At 40.2% G+C, this 21,019-nt stretch overlaps 1 protein-coding gene across 2 annotated transcripts in view; it reads right to left on the bottom strand.

Annotated features, from left to right (window-relative positions):
- Nucleotides 1-21,019, bottom strand: part of LOC119494499 (protein phosphatase 1 regulatory subunit 1A-like) — a 35,064-nt gene that overhangs the window by 7,119 nt on the left and 6,926 nt on the right. For both annotated transcript variants that reach the window (XM_037780423.1, XM_037780432.1), the window contains exons 3-5: nt 11,938-11,998; nt 646-683; nt 427-490 (exon numbers count right to left, since the gene is read on the bottom strand). In XM_037780423.1, coding sequence (XP_037636351.1) covers nt 427-490; nt 646-683; nt 11,938-11,998 — 163 coding nt within the window. The remainder of the gene's footprint in view (nt 1-426; nt 491-645; nt 684-11,937; nt 11,999-21,019) is intronic.

Here is a 21,019-nt window from a genome sequence, read left to right as displayed (position 1 = left end):
CCTTCAAATCTGACTGATATGAATAATGACAACTGCCTACAACATCACCACTGTTTTCTAACCTACTTTTTGTATTTCATCTTCTCCAGACCTCTGTCATGTGAGCAATAGGAAGAGAGTAAATTTGGCTTTGTAAGTTATTAGATGGTACCAATTACAAGACGGGGCCTTACTTTTAGCCTTTGTACCTTTGTCACGATACTCATTGCAGGTGAAGTTTTTAATGTAAGTATATTTTCATTTCAATTAACCTGATCATTAGACTGAGTTTCAGTTCAAAGAATAACTGAACAAATTGGAGATGTCAGTTGTCAGATGCCATTATAGAAAGCAGTGAAAAATTGCGACTTCTACTGTTGTTTCACCAGCAGCGTGATCTAACACTTAAAATGCCAAAAGCACACATATAACTATAACAAACTCTACCTTTCATTGTAGGTGTTCCCTTTTGTCCTTTTCGCCGTTGTCGAGGGGAGTTCAGCAAGGCTGCCTGTAAAACATCAATGTTTCATATCAGCTGGGCAGAGAGCACTAAGATTGAGGAGATAATTTAATACAGATGGAGCTGCTTTAAAAAAGAAAAACAGAATTCACATCATTCTATTTCTGTAATCTTATTTCGATAAAATGTATGAATTAGATTACCTTGTACAACTGGTTCGGGAGACGATCTTCATCTATTTCTGCAAGAAAGCAAATGAACAAATAATCAGTTAAGTAGTGCACACAATAAAACAATGACAATAAGGGGTTTAAAGCAGATACAGAATGAACAGGCAAACATTGTGCAGTCTTGATATTGTTCCTAATAGCACAATCAGTGTCCTGTAGCTGGACTGCTGCTGTGTCTCCAGACAGCAGAGTGGATATAAGGTGACCTCCGGCCAGATGGTTATCTGACACACTACAAGCCAATGCAATAAGTGTTTGCTCCATTTTGTATCAAGCATGGTGGGCGGACTTATTTAATTTTTTTGTTCTCCACTCTCATCTATGAATAAAAACAGACACACTGCATGATTTTTTTGCAAACAAAGGGGATGCTTATCCACTCTCATCTTCATCCTAATAGACCCCCGCATGCAGCCAACTGCTGATGATATACAGTAAATAAACAGTAAAACACTGTTGATCCAAAACCCCTTAAGTGAAGTAAGTGTGTAGCATACTCAAGTGTAGTCAGCAGCTGAGTGGATTTACAATCAGTTGGCAGTGTTTTAGGTACATGTAGCTAAAACTAATGCAGTCTACAGTGAAATATGAGATGGTTCATCTCAGGGGTTTATCTTTCTGATAATAAATGTCTCTAAATACAACAGTCCTGCAATAAATCCTACCTTCATGTCATGTTTCTAATATTTTGTCCATCCAGTTTATTTCAATGAGAGCAGGTTAAATAACAGAAACACCTATCTGTATAATGCAGTTCAACAGCACCACAAACACCATCATAGATTTGAATCAACACCTCTCTAAAACAGCTTCAACAAATATCAAACATTATAACCTTCATGAAGCTAGGTGTACCTAATAAACTGGCAACTGAGTGGATAATACTACAGTAAAAGTAGCTGCAATGTGTGCATACACATAGCTGTAGAGAATATATTTGTTTTGGTGAAAAAGGAAACTCCAACGTGATACAACCACGGAGCAACTCCGGGTCTGAAAAGTGAAGCCAACGCAGAAGTGCCTTAAACTTGCATTCTTTCTAACAGCCAGCAGGGGGCGACTCCTCTGGTTGCAAAAAGAAGTCTGATTGTATAGAAGTCTATGAGAAAGTGACTCGTGAATACCTCAGTAAACATTGTAAACATGAGTTTATGGTCTCAATCGCTAGAGTTTCAAGTCTACTTTCGATACAGCATGATGTTCATTTAGTAAATTATGGTCCCATTTAGAGTCAAATAGACCAGGAAGCAGGGTATGCTTTAGGGCGTGGCTACCTTGTGATGTCCTGTCCGTGTTTTAGTTTTACAACTTTAACCCTTTCACAGTGTGTTTTCAGTTATTGAAAGTTAATTATAACCTTTTTGGTCGCCTAAAAATGTTTAATTCAGTTAGTTGTACTTAGCTCCACACTCTCGTGTTACTTCTGGTTGCAAATAACCAAGATGGCGACGGCCAAAATGCCGAACTTGAGGCCTCAAAACGGCAGCCCACGAACCAATGGGTGACGCCACAGTGACTACACCCACTTCTTATGTACAGTCTATGAATACTACACTCATGTGACTCCCACTGGATAAAGATTTATCATCTGTAGTCAATAAGTGAAACCTGACTCTGTGGTCACTACATGAAAGGACTGAAATAGAAACAAAAAATCTGTTGAGTGGAGTACAGTGAAACCATTAACTGTGATCAATAGTGAGTTCGTTGATCCCACAGCCAACTCTGTGGTTCCAGCCTTGGAACTTTTTTCTAGGACACCACCTTGTTGCTTGGCAACCTATGCATCCCTAGGCACTAGAAAGGCACTGTGTGTGTCTGTGTGTGTGTTTCTGTGTGCGTGTGTGAGCGCATGTGCATATATTATTCCTACTTAAAAGTATGCACTAGGCTGTTCAAAATGCCAGTGATGTGCTTGTTTCTTTATTCTCTCTCGCTATTTCTCTCGGCACCAGACACAAACCCAGTGGTGTATAAAAACCTGACACAAAAGCCATTAAATTTCATTTCAAGAGGGATTCATCTTTACGCTGTGCGTGTTTACAGCGCTGCTTGAAACTGAATCGTATTTTTAGCATCTCCCAGGAGTTTGAGACGGTTCATACAACCATTATGGATTTTCTTTCAAATCAATCGCAGGAAATGGGCCGGTCTTAGACCGTCCTTCAAGTTACAGAGTAAAGCTTCAGATTTATGAACTAGTATTTGACAGACAGCTGTCAAACTATATCAGTCTGAAATTAGAGATTCATCCCACCTGTGCAAAAATGTAATAAACAATGTAAACATTTTGTGCAGCCATAAAAAAGTTGTAAACATGTTTGCAAAACGAGACCGCAAATATCATCTTAAAGCAGTGGCGCCCAAACCTTTTCAGCAGGGCCCCCGAGGCCAGTAAGGAACCATGCATCATTAATATTAACCCTCGCCCCCTTAGGGGTCCTGCTCTCCAGTTTGGGAACCACTGTCTTAAAGGAATATGTATGTTCAAAACATCCAAAAAAGAAATGTATTTCTATAAAGGGGTGAACCTCTGGAACAAGCTTGAGGATGGCTGGAGGGATGTCTCGACATACTGTATATTACACCTTTTTTGTGATCAGTGTAGGCGTAATAAGCTCTGATTTCAGCCTACATCCTTTCGTCATTGCTATAATCTTTTTTTGACATTTACACATGATTTTGTTGCTGTTTAAGCTGTTTTTGTAGCTTTTTTAAAGTTTTATCCTCATTATCTTTATTGTAACTTCCGGCTGGGCCACACTGGGAACGTCAGGAGTGCGTGGCGGCTGCTGAACCTGTTGTTTTTTATTTTGGTACCCATGTTAACAGGTCAGAGTAGCATGGCTCAGGTACCGCGTCAGCTGTGCGTCAGCTGTGCGTCAGCTGTGCGTCAGCTGCGTCTCTTCTAGAGATTTAAGGTCTTGCTTTTAACCTTATTTTTAGGCTTTTATTCTGAAATATTAACAGGACAGTGTTGTAGAAAATGCAGTGACTTGCAAGGCTCCATGAATGAATAAAGTACCAAGTTTAAATTGTGGATTATTACTATTATTTACAAATGAGCATACGCATCTCAACCTTTTTCTGTCTAAAATAAATATAAATGACATTAATATTGAAATAAAATGGCCATTATGAAAGGCAAACTCTATGTAGAAAGAAAGGGCTGGCAGTAGCAGCGCTGCAGCAGAAACGCTGCCAGTGTGGACACCACACGCGAGAGACACGCAGTAGTTCACGAGGCAGCCATCAAGGACTGCTCACATGCCCTGTCTGTTCCGGCCATTAAAGGTTCTATTCGATTTTCAGAGCATTAATAAAGCAGCAAATAACTATTTGTTATGTAAAGAAATAGAGGAGTAATAACTACCTGAGCAGAGAATGAAGTCACCCTCCCTCTGTGTGTTTTAATAAGAGCTTCTCTGTGCTTTGTTTACATAGCCGGGCCGGTCACAAGTGCTTTTAGTGAATGTGAGCATGCCCCACTGGCTAGCTCACGGCCGCTGCTCTTCACTGCTCTCATACAGCGGTTACAGCAGAGAATGCCGCCCCAATCAACGGCGTCATTGCGGATGCGTAGCAATCACTCTCCGGTTCACCCTCAGGTAAACATGTTGCCATTGCTTTTCACTGTTAGAGTTGTTAGCACCATTAGCTGCGAGCCGCCGACTCGGCTGTGGCCATGTTGAGAGCTGCGCAGAGACAATCAAAATGCTCTAAATTCTGTATTTAGAATCTTTAAAGACAGAAAAGAAATCTAAAATAATTAAGATATAAATAACAAAAACTGTTCCCCTATAGAGATGGTGGCAGTTTTAACTGCAGAATTATTGCATCTTAAGTAGCTCTAACAATTTAACAACTGCAGAGAGTCAAAGTAGATACTGTAATTAAAGATAAAGATAAGTAGTTGTGCTGTAACATTCTGCAATTTCAGAGATGATAATTAGATGTTTGTGCACCAGAGATGGAGAGAAATTGGAGCTCCAAACGTAGCAGGTGTCTTCTCAGGTTTTCATTTTATGTTTAAAATCGGTGCATAGGATCAATGTACTGCAGCTGAAGACTTCAAATATTAGAACAGTGAGCAGCTGTTAGATATCATGCTTATTATTGATAGTAGTAGTAGTAGTAGTAGTAATAGTAGACGACATGTTTGAAATATCATTTGGGTCAACAAACATGAAATATGGCTTTCATTCTGCTGTTATTGAGATGTTTTCTCTGTTTATCGAGCCCATCTGTGCTGCAGAATGAGAGAAAATGCCAATAAAAAAGGCCGTTCCGGCAGTGATGAGTCTATCACTGCAACTCCCAGCTGACTGGCTGTCTGACACAAAGCCAGACGAGAACAGAGACAGCTTTCTGACTCCACTTTATTCAGCCAAGCAGCTCTAATTTAGCTGCCTACTGTAGCTGGTGTCGATTTATATTTTCGGTACTGCAATTGATGAAGAAAAATGAGCAAATCAAGAAAACGCTTGCACTGTCTTAAAACGAAAAAGTAATATAAGTCTACACAGTCATACATTTAAAAGTTTACATTTTCTTAAATCTTTTTTGCAGTTGTTTACTGTTGCTATGCAAAGGACAATGAATATGGAGGAGGTAAAGTCCTTCTCCCTTTTTGCACAAATAATGTGTCTCATTTCTTTTGATTTCAAAGACAACATTCTTCCTCCTCATCTCCTATTTGTTTGAGTTTAAACAAACCAGTCAATAACTGTATTCAAACGCTGATATCATCTTCTCAACAAGCGTAAAGAATTAAAAATGCTAATGATGTTACTGCCTGTTAATTTAACTAGAGAATGTGTTTTCCTGAGAGCTGACAAGCTGCAGCTGCTGCTTGAAGAGCGCATATTGGCACAAGAAAAGCTACATTTACTGGAGAAACAACAAGCATGATTGCTCACAGTTTAAGATTATAGCTCATGAATATCCCAAACTGGAACTGGACTGGAACTTACATTGCTCGATCAACAAAGTGCATGGCTGTACCAAGTGAGATAACGCTTGAGACAGAAAAACATGTTTTTAAAAACAAAAAAAGGGGCAAATTCTGCACACAATTTTTAAATTTGATTGATTTTGTGGTCCAGAGAAAGCAGGAAGTTGCGTAAAATCAATGAACCTCAATTACAAGAACACTGTTGTCAGGATAATTTTGTCAACAAAGATTAAAGTGGCCTGATATAGCACAAGTTCAAATTGTCTTGAGGAGAAGTTTGCTTACAAAAAGCTAGTAGTGGCAGCAGGGCTCGCTGGGCGGTGCTACAGCGTCAAAATAATTGGATAATCTGTAAATTGAAGAAAGGGAAGGTGAAGAAGGAGTAGGCAGTTTGCATGGCAGTGAAGAAGAACAGGTATAAACAGTGATGCTCATATGAGCAACATGCACGCAATATTTAAAGGTGGTTTAAGATATAATGTTGTAAACGTGCATATGTTGAAAGGTTCCATCAATGGCAGTGAATGGAAGAGTGACACTATTTGTGCCTTCAAATGAAACTTGTGAGCTTGTGTTTACAAAGTGGGAAGTCGTGTACACAATATGCTTGGCGTTCAAGTGGTTAAGAACACCGCTGCTAAGCAACGGCAATATTAATGTTACTGTTGCCGTCTAGAAGCCACAGAGGCTAACAATTTAGAAAGCTAGCAGGTGGGTAACATAATGCAGGAAATGCAAAGGCATAATGACAGAGGAAAAAGATGAGGCCGTTGGGAATATCAACATTATATATAAAATTACAAAGAAAAACAATATACGACTAAATTTACAATATATTAACTTATTATGCACCGAAAGATAAACTTCCATGGCCTCCGCAATTTCTGACAACATCAAGAAACACGTCACAACTCATGAACTCTGAGCTTTCAGAAACATTGCACTGAACGTTCATATGGACTCCTCTGATGAACACGGTAAACACGACCCCATTTGAAGGCACCATTTTTTAATCATTATAAATTCTTAATCCATTTTAATTTGAAAGGTACTGTATAGTGTACAAAGTGATGTCCTGGGCCATTTTAGTTGTCGTCAATACCCAGTGTGCACCAGTCCTTATTTTCCTTATACTCTATGTGTGTGTTTGAAGGTAAAATTAATCAATTCATCTTGCTTGCTTGTTAGGGTTTCAGTTGGCATCACTCACTCCACCACAGACCAGCTGCTGCTGGTGCTTGTAGAGATGAAGTATCTCATTTAAAGAGCACTACTTAACATGATCATCATACAGTATGTGGCATTTGCGGTTATTTTCTCCCCTTTCCAAAGGGAATATAGCAGTGCACTGCTGTTGCTCATCAGGAAACACAAAATACCAAAATAGTAGTTACTAAAGAAGACGTTCTTCCAAGTTTTATGTCCTATAATACATTTAAATACTGTTTTTGTTAAGCTTTATTTAATCCCACTAAAGGTATCTCTTTGTCTCTCTCCAGGAACCAATAAAGACATGAATCCTCCTCTTCAGGGAAGATCAAATTAGGCGCTCTTCTGCTTCCTCATTATTTAGCCCACGGCCTGCATCAGTTATCTGAACATCTTCGTCTGTTCCTCTGATGTGTTGTTGGGGTTCACAGAGCACAGGGCAGAGCAATCTGCAGAGCATTAAATAATGCAGGGCTCTGTCTGATGTGGGGCACGCCATTACTGCACCAGCACAGCTCCTCTCCCTCATCATCATCATCATCATCATCGTCATCATCATATCTATTCCTCCCCATCCCCCTCCTCTCTGGCATAGCCTCCTTCTCACACACTCACAACTGTAACTATGTCGATCTCTGCTTGTGTCTGATTTGATGTTTGAAGTTTTCTTTTTTTAATTCCTCTCTTGAACTTTTTCAATGCATGGCTGTCTTTCTCATCATTTCTCATTCTCACACACAGAGTGAGATTAAATACAAGTCCATCAAAATTAAACAAGTCTCACAACTATTTTCTAATATACATGTTTTACTTTCCAAACATTGACAACACCATGATGAGGGCAAGATAGCCAACAATACTCAGGCAATAGATAAGATTAGATAGATTTTCTTAAATTCCAGAGGTGAAACTAGTTTGGTCGCCCTGTACAATGACATGTAACAAAAGAGATGTTTGTTGAAGGATTATCTTATGACATTTTTCCTAAAATATTGCAGGCATTGCTTTTATCCAAAGACATCTTCACCCTCTTCCTCACTGTTCAGCCATGGATCATTAAACGGACTGTTTGTAACTTTCAGAAATGCTTGTTAACAGCGACACCTGTGGCCGTTAAGTCAACGAAAGTCAGCGTCGGGCTCGCGCTTGCTCGCTCTAAATATACATGAGCTAGCATCGCTCAAACAGTGAGGCGACACATGTCAGCTAAAACCACGATATCACTCTACATTTCACCTGCTTGGCAGTAATGTTAGCTGACCAGACGAAGGTCTCTCTATGAATCAATGCTGATCCTAGTGTTGGCTTTTCCTGCTTCAGCATCCGGGATGATAACGTTTCTCGCTGCTGAGCCCCGTCACTTCTCAAGACACGGGAAACATCTGTTGGTCTGGAGGAGCTGCAGCATTTATTTCTTCACAAACGTCCACTGTACATTTACTAGATATTCTCAGAGCTACGAAGTCTCCTGCAGTGTGGAGTGAGCGCGCATGCACGTGAGGTGGAGCAATTTGAGTGAAGGCAAGGGGCAGCAGCGGGGCAGCAACGGGGCAGCGTGAAGCAGAGACTCCGGCCCTGGAGACCAAAGCCTACGGACTCCCCCGCGTACTACGACCGCGGCCCACACTGTTTTGCAAGACCGGCTTCACTAGATATAACTTTGAGGTTTTGGTGTTTCCGTGTAGTTGTTGTTGGGGTCTTGTCTGAACAGCGTAGACACACGCAAGCGCGCATATGCCAGCGCACATGGGACACCAACCCGGTACATTTATACGTGTAAGAAGTTACAAACAGTCCCTTTAACTCAGGGGTTCTCAACCAGTGTGCCGCGGCACACCGGTGTGCCGCAGAGCGCCATCTAGTGTGCCGCGGAGACAGTGGTACTAGATTATTTTTTTATTGTTATTTAGCAAAGTGAACAGGTAAAACCTAAAGGAGCTGCCAGTCAATATCCCTCTCTGTCAAAACGGGCAATCAAATTTCTGTTGCCTTTCACCACCACCTATTTATGTGAGTCAGGGTTTTCCATTGTGACTGTCACAAAATCAAAGGCAAGGAACAAACTGAAAGCAACCTTGAATGCTACTCTGCTTGTCAGCCTCTCACCCATCCCACCACGACTTGATCTCATTATTTCCCAGAGGCAAGCCCAAGTGTCTCACTGAGGGTAAGCAGAATATGTATTTTGGTCATTACAGCTGACAGTGGCACAACACATATCTACAGCCCAGTTTATTATTTGTTGTATAAACATGTTAGGTTTTTTACTCATTTATTTGGGAAGGTGGTCCTCGGAAATATTTTGACAATCACAAGTGTGCCTTCAGTTGCAAAAGGTTGAGAACCCCTGCTTTAACTGACAATCAAATCTTAATTCAGTTCAAAGAACCTTTTTTTATGTTAGGTAGATTTTTTTTAATGTTAATTTTCATGGAGGCAGAGCACAATACAACCAAAAAACTAACATAGTTTAAAACTCATGTAAAATGAATATGATGAACATGATTTACTTCACATATGATTTCTCTACTTGATCTCCTCACAAGTCTCTTCTCTCTCTCTTCTCGCCTCTGATCTACTAAGCAGGGAGGATTGTTGAGGGTTTTCTCTGCACTTTCATTCAGAGATCAAGGTTGACTCAGAGACACTCCACATGCTCAGTGTCTAATTACTGAATCAAACACAGACACGTGTAATCACACACACACACACACACACGCAGAGACACACATTAAGCAAATAGATCACAGCCAAAGAAGACACCAATTTTTAATCAGATCCAATTAGAAAGACTGTTGTTTTCAAGATAAAAACGCTCAACTCTCAGAGATGAAATGCTGCGAATTAAACAATATCACAATGGCAGTCTCTGCTGGCATCCTCAATGACGCATCAACTCTTCATTTATTCATACAAAACAGAGAATACCACCCTCCGTTTCCTCACCTGGAGAAAATTACACTCGCCGCCCTTCATTCCCAGCTGATCATCTTTTAATTTGGGTCACATTACACACTCATACACCAAAGTACAGCAGAGGCAGGGAGGGATGCAGGGAGCTGCTGGATGACTCATAGAAGATACTGTATAACTCTCTAGAGGGGCGCTGTAGTGTTTGATCATTAAGATCCCATGAGAGGACACACACACTCACGGCTGTTTTTGTTGCTCTAATGCAGCAGGAAGATTCATCTGGTGCATAATAGACTTGAGATGCTGCATCCCAGCAATCAAAATAAGAAATGGAAATGTCTGGAGTACTGTGAAACATATTGTGAAACATATTGTGGCGATGGTAACTTATTATTGTGCTGGCATATGTAACCGCATTAATCACATTATGGGGACTCATCATCCATCTGGGGACATAAACGTTACCCACAACGTTAAGCATTTATTTAAGTGTTCATTGGGTTGCAGGTTAGTTGAGCTGAGCATGTAGCGGTTATGGTTAAAGGATAATTATGGTGTATTACAATTTAGGTCTAATTGTTGTAGTGTCGGCAATCATTTATATTGATTATGATACAACTGCATTCACCATTATGGGGTGGGTGAAAAAAATCGATACAGCATAATATCGCGATATTTTGTGTAACAATATTATATCAATACACAGATGTCAATTATTAACCTCATACGTAACTAGGGCTGTCCCAAATACAATTTTTTTGGGCTTCAAAGCTTCGGTGAGAATTATTCAAAGCTATTCGAAGAATCCAACCATGTCTTAATAACTTGTTACCAAGGACGCTAAATAACACTCTAAATTTATGCTAGATTTTAGCTGGCATGGCCTTTTTCAAAAGGGTCCCTAGACCTCTCACCTCAAGATATGTGAATGAAACTCTGAGATGAACAGAGTGAAAACTGCATCTTATTAGATAAAACAGATGTTGACAAACTTCATAATTTGCAGTTGAGAAAATGTAATAAATCACAATATATCTTATCGCAATAGTCTGCCATCGCTAAATGTTTAAAATTGCAATAAGATCGTATCGTGATAATATTGTATCGTGATAATATTGTATCGTGATAATATCGTATCGTGGGGCCTCTGGTGATTCCCACCCCTACCAAAGTAATTGCTGACATTTGGGAATGTAGACAGGTCAGACGGGGCAGGAAACCTAAGCAGTCAGATGAACAGAGAGTTTGTACTGTAACAAGCCAACAGTTCAGCCAGATAATCCAAACCTATCTATCTATTTCGAGGTAAAACCGAAAATGGGCGAGAAATGTTGTTAATGATATCTCACTGCCCTGGAAAACTGTTGTTGCATGCACAGTCGGTTAAGATGAACCAGGAATGCGATCTGTTTACAACTGTCAGTTTGGGTAATCATTTCTTTCATTTTCAATTATGTTTAGCTAAGGCCACGTTCAGATATACTTTCGCCCTGCGTGAGAACATGACTTGGTTCACGCCTTCGAAGCAACAACGGTGCAAACGCAGAAGGCACCAGCAAAGTAGTTGAACCTAGCTGACTGCAACACATCATCCGACAAGATGCTGTGATGGCTGATCAAATACATGCTACCACACATTCCTGACAGACTCCTTTGTAATGTGAATGCTACTGTTTACATGTCAATCATCACAATATAGTTGCCAAAGTGATTATTTTACTGTTACTGAAACTGGACTTCCTGGATCATATCTTGGCTCATTAGTACCCTCACTAGCCGCTCGTGGGTGTGGTACACATTTCCATGGTAACAGCAAGCTCCACCAGTCAAAGACGTCGCTGTTACACTAAGGATTATGGGTAGTGTAGTACTTCTCAATGATATAAATAAATAAAACATGTTTTTCTTAAAACAAGTTGATTCACAGACTTGTGGCTTCTACAAGAGCACTTACCATCGTTTCACAATCTTATAGCTTGTGGTACGTCTACCTTGGATGGTTACGACATTATGGCTAATAATCAAATCAAAATCAAACATGGATTTTCACTTCTGGAACCTCAATGCTGCGCTCTATTATCAATGAAGTATAGGGTGAGCCTCGAGATAATGAATGAAAATCAATACAATGACCTCACAAGTAAGAAAAATAGCCTGTATGTGTGTGTGTTTGCATTTCAGTGCCTTACCAGGTGATGACTGATCACTGGATGCCACTAAAGTGGCAGGTGTGGGTCTGCGTCTTCTGATCTGAAAAAGTAAAACAGTTTCAGTAAAGCACATTATGAAGCTTTTTGAAGCTAAACATCATCTTAACACCCTTAAATGATTGCTCTTGAACATCTTTAAGTTTGAAGTGAAATACTGAAATACTGACTGATAAATCTCAAGCACTTCCAGGCTGTAATTTCACACAGGCTTTGACCTCTGACGGGTTTTATTGGCTCAACCAATCAAAATGATAAGCAGTGCACTCAAATTGGCACATTCTCATTACTCAGCCAATCAGGGAGAGTCTAGCGCTGCTCCCTCTGTACCAGCCACATGGCCAACTCAGCATCCAGTTTCTCGCATGATGCTGGCAGCCCATGACACAGCCTGTTTGATCCATATTTTTGGTTTGGATGTCTCTGAAGATGCCTGAGCTGGTGGAGAGCAATGCTGGATCTCACAGTGCAGTGAGATCAGCAGGGCCGCCTGCCACCACCTACTTGCTTCTTGGCTCACGATTAGTGGAGTGTGGCAGCGATGGACCATTCTGGGATGATACTTCAAAGAACACGCACATTACACTGAACTGTGCAGTAGAGAGTCCAAACCTACAGTATAACTGTTAGAAAGCTCTGCATGTGGATATAAAAGCTAGAGTTACAACCATTGCTATTTTCAACTGCGAACAGGCCCAAGTATCTATTATGGTACGTGCCCACAGGCGCGTTTTGGATGCGAGGGATCGCCTCGCTTCCCAGCATTGGACGCTTGATGTGCTGCTGCTAGACACCTGATTGGACGAACACTTTCCCTCGTGGGCTGCTCACAGCAGTCAAACCAGAACCAACATGGCGGCTAATTTGGAAAGTTTAATGAAGTAGCCTGGACATCAACTTTATGCAAATGAGGATGCCCCATCTCTCAAATTGCGCCGTCACGCTATCAGAATGCATTGCCAGGCTGCTTACATAGACAATCAATGGGAAGCGTTGAAAGGTCGGATCCTGTGGACATATACTATTAGTATCCATCTATAAGAACATGTTGGGTGATGCAAACTGTTTTTTGATGGAAGTTATCAGCTGATTTCCTTAGTTTCAATTAAGAAAGTTCAGGTAAAAATAGGCTGCCAGGATTGCCAATGAAACTGATGCATGCTGAAACCACTAGAAAGGTATTCATTTGACTGTCAACTTAACTCTAATGGAAATAGGGAGAAGGGAGGTGAAAATAATAAGGGAGAAAATGAATGGCAACCCTCTTAACTGTGGGCAACAACAGCAAATTAAAATCTATTTTGCACCTATGCAACTGAAAAATGTATTTGGGTCTCCATCCCAAAACCCCCCCACTGCACTGTATGCCCTGTGTTGGCTATAAGAATTATCCAAAAATATGTCTACTGATATAAATTTTCCACAAAAGTGCAACTACTAGATTTGTAAAATGATCCAGAATATACTTTCCTCTAAATTTAGGTACAATTCCACACCAGACGTTATCAGTCCAAGCGCTACCCTTGAGCACAACTGCTTCTTTTACGGACTTTAACTGTTGCCACCACGATCTAAAATGTATTTTCTATCCCAGGGCTGATGGATAGTTTTACAGTGAAATATGCACGTCATGGTTCTGCAAACATCAAATGAAATCAGTTCTGCATCTACGTCTCCAAAACTTTGCGACCAAAGATTTTTTTGGGGGTGAAAGCACAGCAATTAATTTTCAGTCGCCTCCGGGATCAGGTGATTACTTTTCCATTTTATCGCTCCATAAAACTAAAAGGCTGTGATATAGGAATTGAAATAGAGAAGTCAATTACACTCACACACACACACACACACACACACACACACTAATGCACTCCTCACACATAGCTGACAGGTATGCTGACTAATGCTAGAAGGCATACGAGCCCCAGTCCTCCATGTGTCTTTTCTAAATGCTGCTTGTGCACTTACAAAGCTGTGTAGTCTTCTCCAGTCAGCCATATAACCTCAGCCTGCACACAGTGCAGCATCCCACTGCATTTTATGAGACAGTTTAAATCAGCTAGTAGTTAAACTCTTTTCCATCGAGATGAGAAACTAAAGATCAAAGTTTTAAGCTGTGCTGTGAGTCTACAATGGAAAACAAAACGCGAAGACTGCTTTTTAATGCGGGTGCATTCAAAGTTAAAAGGTAAAAGAAAAGTAACAGAGGAGAATCAGAAAGTGAATCGTTGCCCTTGGATCCCTTCATGCAGGTTTGACTTTGAGGCTTTGCTGTGCTCAACAAAATGCGTGAGGAAATTATTAAATAACACAAAACGGTTAGAAGCACAAAACATCTCTTTAGACTCTGTTCAATAAAGAATACAGATGTTGCTGCAGAAATCAGGCGCAAGAATGAAAAGTGAGCAGTCAGTAGGATCTCAGTAGCACAGCCTAATTGGGTATTCAAATTTTAAGAGGCTTCATCTTCATTACCTTTCAAATCACAGCCACAGAGTACAGGAAGGCTGTGTGAATAGGAAGAGGCATTGAGTGACTTTTCTTTTCCTTACCAAGCAGGCAGAGATGTTTTACTGCTTTTTACACTTTTCCGAGAGACTCATGTCGACCACAGTGTGACCTTTCTGTATCGCTGCTATACCTTCTTTTCTGTATCCGTCGCTAATATTAATATGTTCTCACAGTAATGTCTGTGTTCAGGCTGACATAAACACAGGAACAGGTAGAGCTATCCTTGCACGAAATTGTGTCTTGTGTCATTGGATAGCAATCCAATGCTCAATTGCTCAAGCTATATTTTGCACCTGCATCCCCAGTGTATTGGCGGCATCTGGGCAAAAAAAATGAACAATTCTTCGACATACAGTTGATTTAGCTTGGCCAACAAATACCTAGAACGAGAAACCAAGATCCACCACTGTCTTCTCTGTCTGTGTGTTGGAGTGTAACATTTATTATCGGTGCAGCAGAGGTCACACTTTTTCCACACATGAATCAAAATCCTACTGGAGAGACAAAATAAAATCATAAGTAATCACTCAAATTGCCTTTGAGTTACATTGTGATGGCAGGTGTGAATTGCAGCAAACTGATTTAGACGGTATGGATATACAACACCTGAATGCAACACAGTCATTTGAACCATGCTTTATACTCTGATAATATTTACAGCTAAAAGTATCTTTGAGGAATGTGAACTTATAATTATTTTGCATAAACATCTTGCTGAAATTAGTGACTGTAATGAGTAAGTGATTGATTATTAAACCACAGCAGTCTGACATCTTTATCATCGTCCAGGATCAGACGTCAGACCCACACCAAGTTTCCATATTGCTTTAAAGGTCCAGTGTGTAGGATCTGGCAATATCTAGCGGTGAGGTGAGGAGATTGCAACTAACTGAATCCTCTCCCGTGTGCCAAGCGTGATGGAGAGCTACAGTAGCCAATGGCAAAATGTGAACGGCCCTATCTAGAGCCAGTTGGAGCAGAGCCAGTGCGTAGAGTGTGTGTGTACGTGGGAAGTGAGTGGTGAAGCAAGAGAGAGCGAGCAGCGGTGACGGGAACGAGTAACGTTATCGACTCCAGCCCAAGCAAGAAAAGTTAATCTGTGAAGACTTTATGTTCGTTCTGGAGTACTGTAGAAACATGGCGGTGCAACAGGGCGGACAGCGTGGAGAGGACCCGCTCTATGTAGATATGAACGGCTCATTCTAAGGTAACGAAAACACGATTCTTATTTTCAGATGATTACACACAAAAGAAAACATACTTTTATTAATACTATATTCCATTTCTGCCAATAGATTCCCCTAAAAGTTACACACTGGTCCTTTAAATAAAGGGTCTGAAAGTTTAGAAGGCTCTATACAACACCATAAGTTGAAAGGTCCCCTGAGCAAAGTCTGCTATGTGGCTGTTTCACAATCAAAGTAGTTTTTTGCAGAGATATAAACTTTGTAGCTGTATCAAAATCAAAGTTTCTATCTATGGAAAGTATTAAATCATATCAAACTGTAAGTTCTGTTTTTATTGATTTTTCCTGCTGAAGTTTTGTTTTTGTCAGTTTCTGTTTCACCGTATTTGATTTGTTCTGTATATTTCTGTGAAGCACTGTGAAGCCTCAGGTTTTAAAAACAGATATATAAAATCAAGTTGTATTTAAGACTCTTGTGTATACTATAAATCCATGTACTAATATTTTAGCCTTGTGCGTATGTTTTGTTGCCATTCCAGAAAACCCTCCTCCCGACCCACATTAAAGCTCAACGAGCCATGGCTGTGTAGAACTGATTATGCCCAGAGTCATTGTTATTCTCCTCAGCCGGCAGCAGAGCAAACTCCCTGATCCTTCGCTCACACAAATACCACCGCTTACTGGACAGGCTCACCACTCAAACCAGCGCGCCTGCCTTTCTACCCACAGTCCGTTTAAAATGCAGTTCTGCCACTTCTCACAACAACGAACAAAAACAGCCTTCTAAAAGTGATGGGTGGGCAGGAAAAGCCGTGCATGCCTGATGTTCTTGTGTGGGGGCAGCAGACAAAATACCCTTGAATGGAAAATGTAGGTCAGGCCAAGAGACAGCACAGACAAAGTCCTGTTTCACATTTGCCACTTGTGTTTAGTTGGCATTGGCTACTTGTTTGGGGCCCCACAGACCCCAATTCTGTCAGTGCAAAAAAAAAGAATAATAATTGCAAAATCAACCAATTAATTTCCCTCAAATATTTTGATTCTCTTCTGACCTCAATAAAAACCCAATATGTAGAAAAGCACTGAAGTGGTAACCCTTCCTTTGCCACAAACTGAGCTTGTACATTAGATGAAGGCAACAAAGTACGACCATAAAACCTGGTTGTTACACCAAGTAAGGAAATATTTCATCTTTTATATGTGACATGGGTTATGCATATATATAAATAGAGAGCCAAAATCCCGTTGTCACGTCCAGGCTAACCTCTGTTCCACTAGCTTCTGCAACTCAGTGCAATGTCACCTTCTGCATTTCTTTCATCTGTCTTTCTGAAAGAAATGGCAAAAAGGCTCCTGAGGTTTACAGGAAATGGTGTTTGTTAAAATATTAAATAAACAACATAAATTGTTTCTCAAAAAACTGCCATCTTTGTCATGGATGTATAAAGAGAACTGGATACAGCGTTGTAGGTGGGCTCCCATTCATTCCTATAAGAATTGCTCAGTGGCACATACCGAGTGACAAAGTACTCGGATCTTCCGGCGATCTTCGGCATCCATTGGGCCAATAGAGCAGGCGCACTAGCGTTTCCTTTAACTCCGCCTCCCAGCCCTCGCTCCAACCTCGGTCTGGGTCTCATTCACATGAACGGAAGAAGGGAAATAACTCTGGATTCAGCTATTAGTGCATTTTACAACTTTTAGGACCTAATGATTTAAATAAGGATATTAGAGTGTTTGTACTGGGTAGTTGATTTACCTAAAAAAAATGATCCACTGTGTTACAGACGTCTCTTTCCCAATGTAAGTCTATGGGAAAAAGTCTTTCTGGGCCTAATAGCATCACGTGACAGACACAGAAGTTGTAGTACCACCGTTTGGCCATTATGTAAAATTTGCTTCAAAGCCCGGTGCTCTTCCTGGTCCTTATCCAGAGACATATGAATGTTATTTACGTTATTGTGTCAAATGTCAATGGGATTTTGAACTTAAACTTTATTAGAATCATTATATACATACAGGTACGTACATAATATTTGACCTCTGCATTTAACCCATCCTAAGCATTTAGGAGCAGTGGGCTGCTGTGAAGCGCTTCGTCAAACGGACAGAAGGAGCCGGGAATCTAACCTCTAACCTTGCGGTTCGAGGATGTTTGAGCTACAGGTGCACCACCGAATGAGGTTTTCTTACTTTTGGAACAGAACCTGTAAGTTCCCATTTCACTTTGACTCTATATTTCTTTTGTTTGTCAAAAAGTAATTTATACACGAAGAAATGTTTGTTATCATACATAGGGGCGTTTCTTATATTTGGTGTAACTCCCTGTTAGGCCTCTTATGAACAAACTCCGATAACTAATCTAAATGGACCTGTGTGAAATTTGGGAGGGATAGTGCCGTCTAAAAACTTCTGTTAACACCAATCACAGATATAGAGCATATGGACATCCATTGTATTTACCCATATTTTACAGCTGGAGTCTCTGAGACCCCCAACAGAACTAATGTGCCATCTTCTGTAGAGGACTTTTGACATATGCATCATTTCTAAATCATGTTTTTAAGCAAATTTCATAAAATTAGGAAAGGTCATAAACAAACTTTTTTTTATCAAACTGATAAAACAATGTCATGTGTGTTTTTTGAGCCCAGTACCCCACACTGAACATGAAAGTGGTGTTGTCTCAGTGGTGATATTATGCATTTTGTTGGATTTTGTCCATGTATGCCCACTGTTCTTTCACATTTGAATTTCAGTGGAGGGGAATTAAGATGGTTGGAGGAGTTACCGCTATTGTTCAGGTTTTATAGCTTGAAGCAGATTTGACCTTGGGAACTCTTATCGTGGAATAACCAAACTCCTAACTAATTGAGGTAGAAAAAAGGTTTATAGTTCAAAATGTGCTTAAAAGGAAATACAGAGGCATAAAGCCTTTATCTCCTAACCCTGATTTCCTTGTGAGAAAATCACTGGTAGTTTTGTAATAGTTGTGCTATCAGAGTTGCCCTGTGACCTACACAAGAACAATGTGTTTGCACCAGTCAACGCCATGAATAAGAAAAAGGGAATTCACACATAGTAAACTCTGGCAGAAATAAAGGTTAAAGAAAAATTTCCCAGCACCTTGTTATTGGGTGGACCGAGGCAGGACTGAGCTGTAAGATATTCAGCACAATGCACAGACGAGGATTCCTGTGATTCCTCGTCCTGTCATTTGAAATATGATCTTGGTATTGTTCAGGGTAAAATCAGTGCTCAGCCATTATTCATCCTCACAGACTCTCCAAATGTGGTCTCAATTGGCTCTGAATAGAGGGAATTACTGTATTCATAGGGCATTGAAAAACCCAGATCACTGACTTCTACTTTCTTTTATCTCAGTGTCTTCAGTCCTTTGCCTCCCTCTCACTTCCTATCAATCTGCCTCCCTGTAACAGCTCTCATCGTCTTCTCTCTCAGCTGCACTGGGGGAGCAGGGCCTAGATGCACAAGCTGCAAATTCATTGCAGTCACCGTAGATCTTTGCTGAGAATCAAAAAAGGTAAATAGTAGCAGTTTATAATGAAATACAACTAAAAAGCAATGAGGGCTAAACATTATGTTTTCAATGAATGGAAGTTATCTGCCTGTTATTGCAGCAGCTGTTATCTGTTCAAGTTAACTTGTGCCTTGAATGATAAAAACAGGACCAAACGTGTAAAGGAACTGGAAACTGAATCAAAGTGTTCTTGATCTCAGACAGAAGTAGACAAAAGCGGGCTTCTTGTTTCTTGCTGGCAACTATTGATTTTTCTGAATTAATTGTCCTTGGAAGATTTTATCAGCTGTAGCTAGCGAGCTAATTAAGCCAACAATAGCTCCATGAGTTAGTTGAAAACTCCATTTCCGTTTGACTTCTTAATCTTTCCAGCTGACTCGTTTTTAAACAAGGATCTTGTAAAATGGGTCTTAGATATGACCTTGGAGGCTACCGTGCTAAAAGACTGAGACTGAGTGTAAGTTCAGACAGTTGTTTTGTTCTTATATAGCCTTGTTTGGCTGCTTGGCTTACATAGGATACTTGTTCGTATTTTCTAATTGCCATGTTTTCACTTTAAACGCTACAAGAGCAAACGCTTCTAGGATGAGGACAAACTGATGTGTTAGACAGTGGCTGCACCCAAAATCACATACTGTGCACTACATACCCAATATGTGTACAATCGTTCCACATACTTTTCTGTGAATAAACAGTAGTATGTATCTTTTCGGACGCACTGAGCTGTGATTTACGTCGTCACATCCTGAGAGCCTCCTTGCCGGTAGGAGACGTGTAACCATGGTAACCTGTGCCAACCTTATGTGACCAAAACAACGATTTGTGTCTGAATTAATCTAAAATATATATTACACCTAACAAAGTAAAAATGTATACTTAAAGTTAAATTGAAGTGTTACTGACGTTACAGAACTGTCCATAAATGTCTTTTATGAACGTTGTCGTCACTACCGCATTGCATTGTGGGATTTTTATGCCGACGTAGTGTCCAGTGTTGCATACTGTAATATTACACCTGGAATAGCATGCAATTGGCGTATTATTGGATTCGAACCAAGGTTTTGGACATACTAAAATATCTCACATACTGTTTTAGTGTACTAAATAGCATGTTAGTATGGACTTTCAGCCACAACTAATGTAACAGTATTATATATCTCATATAACATTGACTGAAGTTACATGTTAACTTCCCCAAAAACAATAAAGAGAAGCACAGGTTCCGTTATCGTTACCTTAAACTTCTATTAACATCCAGGACAACTTTCCACACATTGGGGTAATACCAAATGGTCTATATGGTAGTGGTGACCTTGGACCTTGAACCTTGACCTTGGAAGTAATGCTCAGTTACCATAGGTAGTATGCTAGTTAGACATGCTAATGTCTGCAACTTAAGTTAATAGATAAACAGACCTTTTAATACATTTCCCAAAACTTTTGATCCTTCTTCAGCGTGTGAGGAAATCCAAAGCTTGACAGGACTGCTGTGCCTAGTTACGGTTACTATGCTATGATTGGACAATCACTGCACTGGGGAAAAGTTATGAATACAAATGTACCGTTTCTAACTGTACAAATCAGTAATGAATATGTCTCCTGGTTAAAACCATATATTCTCAGTTTAACAGGTCTTGAGTGCCTTAATGTGCAAGAAATATAAATGGTGTGATATAAATATAATCTACTGCACTCGAAAGTTCTTGGAAAATGGCCCTCCTGAGGCAATACAGAGTAATGTTATGTTCTCAGTCAAGGACAAAGATGGTCTGACACATATCAGCATAGGGAATAGGGAGGACACTGAAATAAAATCACCTCAAAATGTC

The sequence above is a fragment of the Sebastes umbrosus genome, chromosome 1 (assembly GCF_015220745.1).
Source record: "Sebastes umbrosus isolate fSebUmb1 chromosome 1, fSebUmb1.pri, whole genome shotgun sequence".
Taxonomy (NCBI): Eukaryota; Metazoa; Chordata; class Actinopteri; order Perciformes; family Sebastidae; genus Sebastes; species Sebastes umbrosus.
Note: the sequence above shows the minus strand (reverse complement) of the source record. Positions and strands in the feature narration are given on the sequence as shown.